At 40.4% G+C, this 8,218-nt stretch overlaps 2 protein-coding genes across 2 annotated transcripts; one reads left to right on the forward strand and one right to left on the reverse strand.

The window, feature by feature from the left end:
• Positions 1-1,927: 1,927 nt before the first annotated feature.
• On the forward strand, positions 1,928-3,828 carry LOC126782627 (glutathione S-transferase DHAR2-like). Its single transcript, XM_050507910.1, has 5 exons — positions 1,928-2,124; positions 2,244-2,387; positions 2,468-2,585; positions 2,695-2,835; positions 3,546-3,828. Exons 1-5 carry the CDS (start codon positions 1,976-1,978, stop codon positions 3,633-3,635), a joined length of 642 nt encoding a protein of 213 aa, XP_050363867.1. The 5' UTR covers positions 1,928-1,975; the 3' UTR covers positions 3,636-3,828.
• A 2,114-nt stretch (positions 3,829-5,942) lies between these two features.
• Positions 5,943-7,691, reverse strand: LOC126783286 (protein ALP1-like). The gene has a single exon (XM_050508730.1). It carries the CDS (start codon positions 7,607-7,609, stop codon positions 6,269-6,271), a length of 1,341 nt encoding a protein of 446 aa, XP_050364687.1. The 5' UTR covers positions 7,610-7,691; the 3' UTR covers positions 5,943-6,268.
• Positions 7,692-8,218: the final 527 nt, after the last annotated feature.

Raw genomic sequence — 8,218 nt, forward strand, 5'->3', positions numbered from 1 at the left:
TGTTTATCGTAATTATTTATCAAATATTATTTCCAACGGGCACACACGGAGCAAGAGTGGATATGCTAGTGTTTATTATTGACATATTTATCAATAAAATAAGTAAAGAACACTCGTGTTAAAAAGTCTGAAAAGAAGAAACTACATATATATCAGATTTGTTTTTTTTGTTTTGAGAAACATATATATCAAAAAGTTACATTACTAAATCACGCAAGGCATTAAGTAAGAAAAGCATCACTTGTGGAGGAGGTAGCTCCATCCAGACCAGACTTCGACAACATATTAGCAATGCGGCTAACTTCCTAGTGAGAATGCATGTATTATCTCACAACTTCGACACTGCCATCGCAGAATATTATGACTCCTCTACTCCATGATTGATCAAGGGTATTGGAATTGAACACGTCCTATTACAATCTACACATCCCCATCCCCATCTGTCGAAGATATTGGGATGTTGGAGTTGTTGGGAGTGATTGAAGAGTTTGTGGTGTCTCAAGCATTTAATGCTATTGCTCTTTTCCCGATTTGTTCATTCACCTTGAAGCATGTTAGGCCATACTTAGTCCTAGTTTGGTTCTGAAATGTGATTGGAAAAATGTGCGTTTACTTATTTAATCAGCAGCAGTTTTAAAAACTCAATTTTATAACTTTTATAATTTGTTTAAAAGTTGCATTGCAGTTCGTAAATTTAGGAAATAAGTTGATTCACTAAATACCTTAGTTAAATTATTTAAGAATTTAAGCCCATAATTTGGGTCAAACTCAACCTTAATCTTAAAGTAAGTCTAAGGATTTTATATCTCAATTTAAATAGTGCTAGTTTTAGTTGTTAGGATTGGTTTTGTTCAACTTGTCCAAAACCTTATATATATATATATATATATATATATATATATATATATATCTGCTCTTATAGTTTGTAGTTGTTATGAAATAAAATGAGAAAATTCATCTCCATCGTTTTCATCTTGAATGTCATAGATTCATCAACATCCCCATCCCCGATTCACTTTCTACGATAAAATTGTCAAAGATGTCTCTATCTCTAGACAATTTGAAGAGAACATTTTATATATTTCTAAAGTAAAAAGTGGGTGACATTGCAAATTTCACTTTCTTTGGTTTAAGCCACCCTAGACTCAGAAACACACTCAACCAAAAGATCATCCAATGTGTTAATTCTAGGGCTGTAAGTGGTTCCAAAACAGTCAAAAATAGATGGAACCGTAAACCGAACCGTGTTATTTAAACGGTTCGGTTCTTGTATTTTTCAGAATAAGAACCGTTTGGTTCGGTTCCTAACGGTTCTATGACGGTTCCGGTTCCAAAACGGTTCCAAACGGTTCCAAAATTTTTTTTCTTAAATTTAAGACTTATGTTAGTTTGAGCATATCATACTTATATCTGGTGACAAGAAATGAGAGAAGATCGATAATTCGAGACAAGATAATTCCAAACCAGGACATAGTCTCTGTCCTCCACCAAATGGAGTATAACTAGTACTTTAGTTTAAAACAATTTATCCCTTTTGCAAACGGTTCCGGTCCCAAAACGGTTTCAAACGGTTCTTATACATTTTAGATTTTAGAACTGAACCGAACCGAACTGTTTTAAAAATGGTTCAGTTCTACTGTATAACTTTATTTTTTTTCTAAGAACCGAACTGAACTGCTGTTAAACGGTTCGGTTCCAACGAAACCGATTAACAGCCCTAATTAATTCAACATCGAATAAATATTAAAATGTGTTTCATCCCTTTGATTCTTTCAAAGAGAAAACGAAAACTCGTGTAAAATGCCTTTCTTTTTCATCGATATTTTTAGCGAGCTAACGATATAAAGTTCTGGGCCCAACACCCACCGACTCCAATATTCCCCATTTTGTCGTATATATTCATCCATAACCACAGCAACACTCTCACTCCATTCCATTCCACTCTCTCTTCCGACCAATCTTTGCGCTATCAAAAATGGCTCTCGAGGTTGCTGCCAAGGCTGCTGTAGGTGCCCCTGAACTTCTTGGGGACTGTCCTTTCACCCAAAGGGTTCTTCTCACTTTGGAGGAGAAGAAAGTGCCCTACAAGCTCCACCTCATCAACTTGGCTGACAAGCCCCAATGGTATTTCTGTTTCCTCAAAACTTTCCAACTCTTAATGGATCACACACAGAGACTTGATTTGCTTTATTAAATGTATGGTTTTTGCATCATTTGAGGATTTGGGTTTTTGTTATTTATAGGTTTACAGAGGCGAATCCGGAGGGGAAGGTGCCTGTGGTGAAGTTTGATGACAAATGGGTCTCTGATTCTGATGTTCTTGTTGGGATTCTTGAGGAGAAATACCCTGAACCTTGCCTCCAAACACCTCCTGAATTTGCTTCAGTGTATGTACTTTCTCTTGGGATTCTTTTTTTTGTGCTGCTGATGTGGGATTATATTTGGGCTTTCATATTGTAATTTGTAGGGGGTCAAAGATTTTTGGGTCATTTGTGACATTTCTCAAGAGCAAGGATCCCAGTGATGGGTCAGAACAGGCTTTGCTTAATGAACTGAAGGCATTGGATGACCATCTCAAGGCACATGTATGTGTGTGTTCTCAGATTAAGAATAACATAACTCTTTGAAAATGAAAATCGTTGTCTTTTGTACTAGTATGTTTGTTATATGAGCTAATATGATTGGGGTAAACAGGGTCCATACATTGCTGGAGAGAAGGTCACTGCTGTTGATCTGAGCTTGGGACCAAAATTGTACCATTTGAAGGTGGCTCTTAGTCATTTCAAGAGGTGGACTGTCCCTAAAAGTTTGAGCAATTACCACAAGTACACTGAGGTATGCCGTTTGAACAATATCCATACTTTAGGATATCAACTGTGCCGATTATGTTTACTTAAGTATGAAATGGTATTGTTCCTTTTATTTTTACTTCAATGCTGATGCAATGAAAATCCACTGTTCTGTTTATAATCCATTTTCTGCATAGAATTTGGCTCTTGAGAACTACTAGTGTCTACTGATATATTAGGTTATTTCTGTTCTTTGAGCTAGCGTTCTTGCATAATCTAGTGAAGCTGATATGGTGCTTATTTATGTTGGTAAAATTTTGTTGATGTGTGAAAACCATGCTCTTGACTGGCAAGTAGTTGATCAGTGTGAGACTAGAAACAAATGCTTTTGTCACAAAAAAAAAGTAAAAGAAACCAATGCCTCTTATGAGTTATGTCATCACCTACTCTGTGTGTTTGAGAAAGATTGTTAACTGGCTTTTCTCATTTGACCATGAGAAAGTTTGTATGAGAAAGTTTGTTGACTGGCCTTTCTCATTTGTTTGTTCACTTTTGATACCACCTTTACTGTGTGCGTAAGACTTAGACCTTAACAAACTTTGCACGATGCATTTAAAATAACGGAAAGGGTTATATCTTCTCTGGCTGAGACTCTCCGGCTTTCCATGTTATGATTATACTGCGATCTAGTGAAGTAGGCTTAAGTTAGAATTTGGAAATTTGATTTCTAATTGTGTTTTAATATCAATTTTGCAGTTGTTGTTCTCAAGGGAATCTTTTAAGAAGACCATTGCCGAAGATAAATACATATTTGCAGGATGGGAGCCGAAAGTCAACCCCAAATAAGTCTAGATTGTAAGGTCTGCTGAAGTTTATTTATGCCATGTAATGTGTGAGACTTTGAGCTATGGATGTCAACTGATAACTAAACTAGACTTTCTTCCTATGTCGAATAAATGTATCAAGTCTTTATCACCCAGCTATGCTATTATGGTAATTATCGGTAACACAGTAAAATTTCTGGATGTGTACTCGGATCTGACTGTTGTGTTATATTAGAAACTACTACCCTCAGTATCTTTGAGGACCCTTTAAAAATTTCCTGTGAAATATCTAAATGCAAAGAACTATTGATGGAGGTGGAGATGGGAAAGGAGATGAAGAAGGTGGTTTGGTAACTTTGGTTGATGGAGTTGGGAGGTGGAGGATGTTTGAGAACATTTGGAGGGCACAAGAATCTTTTCTCCGCTGAAGAGCCGATGGTCTCATCACTCTCATGATCTTTTCATTGAAAAACAACTTGGGACTTCTAGACCTGTGAGACTGTTCGTATTTATGCCAGTTAATTACATATTACCCGGCACTCATTAGAGAAAAATATTTCTGAGTACTCTACATAACGATAGATGAAAAAGTAAATTTGACAAAATAGATGAATTTTTTGTTGTTGTTGTGTAGGAGAATTTATTTTCTACATCAAAATTATTATTAAAGAAATTACATAAACATAGTATAATAGACGAACAAACTAAAGATGCATCTAATAAACTACTTTTCTTAGGCTTTGAAATCCAAGTCTCTTAATCAATAGTTTATCACCATACTGTGTTCAAATTGAGTGGCCTGAAAGAATCGCTATGCGTAGTTTTTGGAGGAGGACGCTTTGGGGCTGGCGGACAAGAAGCTTGATTAGATGGAGGTAGTGTGGATCCTTGGTCTGTTGGGGTTCTTGTTGATGTCGACTTCTTGTCGTCATCCTTGGCTTCATACCCTTGGAAATTGTTTGAAGAACTCATCTTTGGAGAACAAATATTGGCTAAAATTCTTAATTGAAGCTTAAATTGATGATTAGAGTAAGACCGAGGGCCTCTATATATAGGACTTGTTTTCCCTTTCCATAGTACCAGAGGAATTTTAGTAGGACTAGGAGTAATCTTTTCATGTGAAGATTTTCTTAATCCAAAAAGGAAAAGGGAAATTTCTTAGTTCTTGTCAAAGTGAGCCGGTTAGAAAGTAATGTTTTGAAGAACGCAGTTAGAAAGTAAATCCACAATAGAGGCATTATATACAGTAAAGTTATCAACTGTGCAAACATCAAAACAAATCCCACTAAGCGCTGAGAACAGGTTAAAGCCATTGGCTTTAAGAAATTTCTTGGTTGTTTATGCAGTAATACGTCAACAACAGCTTCAGCTCTTGCTCAAAAAAGAAAAAGGAAAGAAAATAAATTCTTTTTAATCCATTGTAGAAGTATCTCTGTTTATGCAGTAAAACTAAGCTTACGTTTACATAATATATGCTTGTAAAGTCATTGGTTTGGCACAGGGTTGATCAATTAAAAAAACCTTACATTTACAAAATAATCCAAATATTAATGTCAATTGACCCTAGTACCCCATGAACAAGGTCACTAAAAGTATAAAAATGAAACGTTCTCTCAAAAACCAGCTGCATTTTCACTCTACAGTACCTCCTACACAATATCATCAGCAGACTTTTATTCTCAGTGATCAAGAACAGCCTCCAGTAAAACCCGAGGATACAAAAATAAACCCAACTTTGACTTTGGCCCGACTCTTCTTTGCACAATATCTCCACTAGTGATTATTGCTTAGCTTAATTATGGCATTAGCCAGTGAAAATGACCCACCAGTCAAACACACATAAACCATACAACAAAATCAAGAAAACAATGCTTGAACCCCAGTTATGAATGTACAGCACAGTTCAAACACCAGGAGCTAAACATCAGCTCATGAAAAGATTCAAAAGAAGGGCAGAAGAAAACAAATAACACTTTGGCATTATTCATAGAGCAGATTCTGTAGTACCTGTGTATCATCCGGTCTATCAGACAATGCACATGAAAACTGATGACGATCCGAACTATCTATCTATCAGAAGACCAGAAATCTGTATACCACTTGGAAAAACAATAGAATGCCCCTATATATGCTTTATAATATAGCAGCAGACTGAAATCTTTGAAGAAGAAATGTTATCATAAAAACTATCAGATAGGCCATATAGTGAATCAAAATGGATAAAAGAATGCCTCCTCATGAATATCCGAATACTAAAGATATTACTGCAGGTCAAGACTGGCAACTTGCCACTCAAAGCAACATCAGTGCACAAGATGTTTACTAAAGATTGCCAAATAACATCCTTTAAGATCATATTATTACTACCCTGGCGTCTAGTTGATGAGTTGATCACCATCACCCAAGAACAATTGCAACACAATTGATAAACAAATGGTGTATTTCCACAATTTTCATCAATCTAGTAATTCATTACCAAGTCAATTGGTCCCAACAACTACATAACAGTCATTACATATTAGCTCTACTCATTCGAAATACAATTCTGCAGCCTACCTAGAAAATGAACAACAAAAGAAATACACTTGAAAGGAAATTCTTACATAGGTTAAACCGCTGAGGACAGCCATCCCTTCACTAAGGAAAAAAAATGCCCTATCTCGATGATAGCCTCTGGTGCAAATCATCAGCCAATGCTTGCCTCAAGCTTTCCCCAAAGTAGTAAAACGACTTCTCGCTGTCAAGCACCCTGGGAGGCATCCCATTCTCCTCAGGGTCCTTCCACGGCTCCGGCTCAGGCTCCCTCGCAATCTGGCACAAATTATGCAGCACACAGCAAGCAACAATAGTCTGCGGCACATGATTAATCCCCACATTCAGGTCCTGCAGAATCTTCCACCGCCCTTTGAGCAACCCAATCGCCTCAACCACCACAGACCTCCCCTTCATCAGCATCCCATCGAACAAATTCTGCGCAGGAGTCCCCATCCCATTCGGCGAAAATGGAGTCAGCAAGAAGCTCAGCAGTGGATAGCACCAGTCCCCCACAACATAAGGCCTCACGGGGTGATCCCTGACATTAATAACCTTATCCCACACAATGTCGCCGGAAGTGAGCCTGTTATACAACAAACTCTCCCGAAAATGCGCGGCGTCGTCGGTGCCCCCTGGAGCCTTGACGCAGACGTCCCAGAAGATCTTCTTGTGGTCGGCAACCACCTCCAGCTGGACGGCATTGTAGCCGTATTGACATTTGAAGTTCAGAGGGAGATTACTCTGCTTGTGCAGCCTGATCGGGCTGCCGTCTATAGCGCCGCACATGTTGGGGAGTGATGTGAGCTCCTCAAATGCCTGGGTGGTTTCGATGAGGCGGCGGCGGCTGACGGGGATCTTGATGAACTCAGGGTAGAGCTTGGTGGCGAGTAGGCGCGTGACCATGTTGGTGATCTTGGAGATGAGATAGGGCTCGAGGGAGTAGCGCGCGGCGAGGGACTTGGCGGAGAAGCCGTGGGCGAGGCGGGAGAGGACCATGGCGACGGCGTAGTCGGAAGGGAGGGAGAGGTTGGAGAGGGCGATGTGGGGTTTGAGCTTATCGACGACGGTCGTAAAGACGGGGTACGACAAGCCGTAGAGGGAGCGCCACTGGGCGTCGCGGAGGGGGGCTTCGAGGGACCAGATGTGCTCGGTGGAGAGGGCGCGGAAGGCGGAGACGGAGTAGTCGGCGGCGGCGGGGGCGGAGGAGGAGGCGGAAGGGGAGGGGGAGGAGGAGGAGGTGGAGGAGGAGGGGCGGGAGGAGGCGATGTAGGAGAGGACGGAGGCGATGGTGAAGAAGAGGAGAGGGGCGGCGGAGGAGGAGGTGAGGAGGGAGGTGGGGGAGGAGGAGGCGGAGGAAGGGGTGGAGGTGGAGGTGGGGGAGGAGATGAGGGAGGTGGTTGGGTCGATGGAGTTGTGGAGGTGGAGGAGGTTTGAGAGCATTAGGAGGAAGGATTGATCCATGGCGGCTCTCCGATTTGCCTCCGTCAGTGTCTGTCCACTTTTGACTGAAGAAGAAGAAGAGCCGATGGTTTTGGTAGCGATCTAGGATTTTTGGACCGGATGAAATTGTTTTTATTTACCGACCCATTCACTACCTTTCACATTAAGTTATGGCAAGTGCTATAGTAATAATATTTACGAGAATGGGAAAGTTTTACCGTAGTAAAAATTACGTAAACATTAAACAAGAGATCAATATCATTGTGATTTTCATAAGTCATAACTGTTCCGGGAGAATTACTATTCTACCCTTGTGTGTGTCTTAGCCTAATAGGTTTCCTGTTAGGAGATAGATTAGCATCTCCGTAGTAGATTAGGACTCCGAATCCTACGGGATTGTGGTGTTGTAAATGCCTATATATAGGCCCCCATATCATTCAATAATATACAAGTATTTCATCCTCAAACACGTTATCAGCACGAAGCCCTAAAACCCTGAATCTTTTAGAGCCTTCCGAAATTTTTTCTTCTTCCCTTCCTCCGCCGCCGCCGCAGCCCCTGCCCTCGCAAGCCCCGCAGCCCCGCAGCCCCGCAGCCCCGCAGCGCTTCCTCTGCATTCGCTCTGCAAAG

This window comes from Argentina anserina, chromosome 2, assembly GCF_933775445.1.
Source record: "Argentina anserina chromosome 2, drPotAnse1.1, whole genome shotgun sequence".
NCBI lineage: Eukaryota > Viridiplantae > Streptophyta > Magnoliopsida > Rosales > Rosaceae > Argentina > Argentina anserina.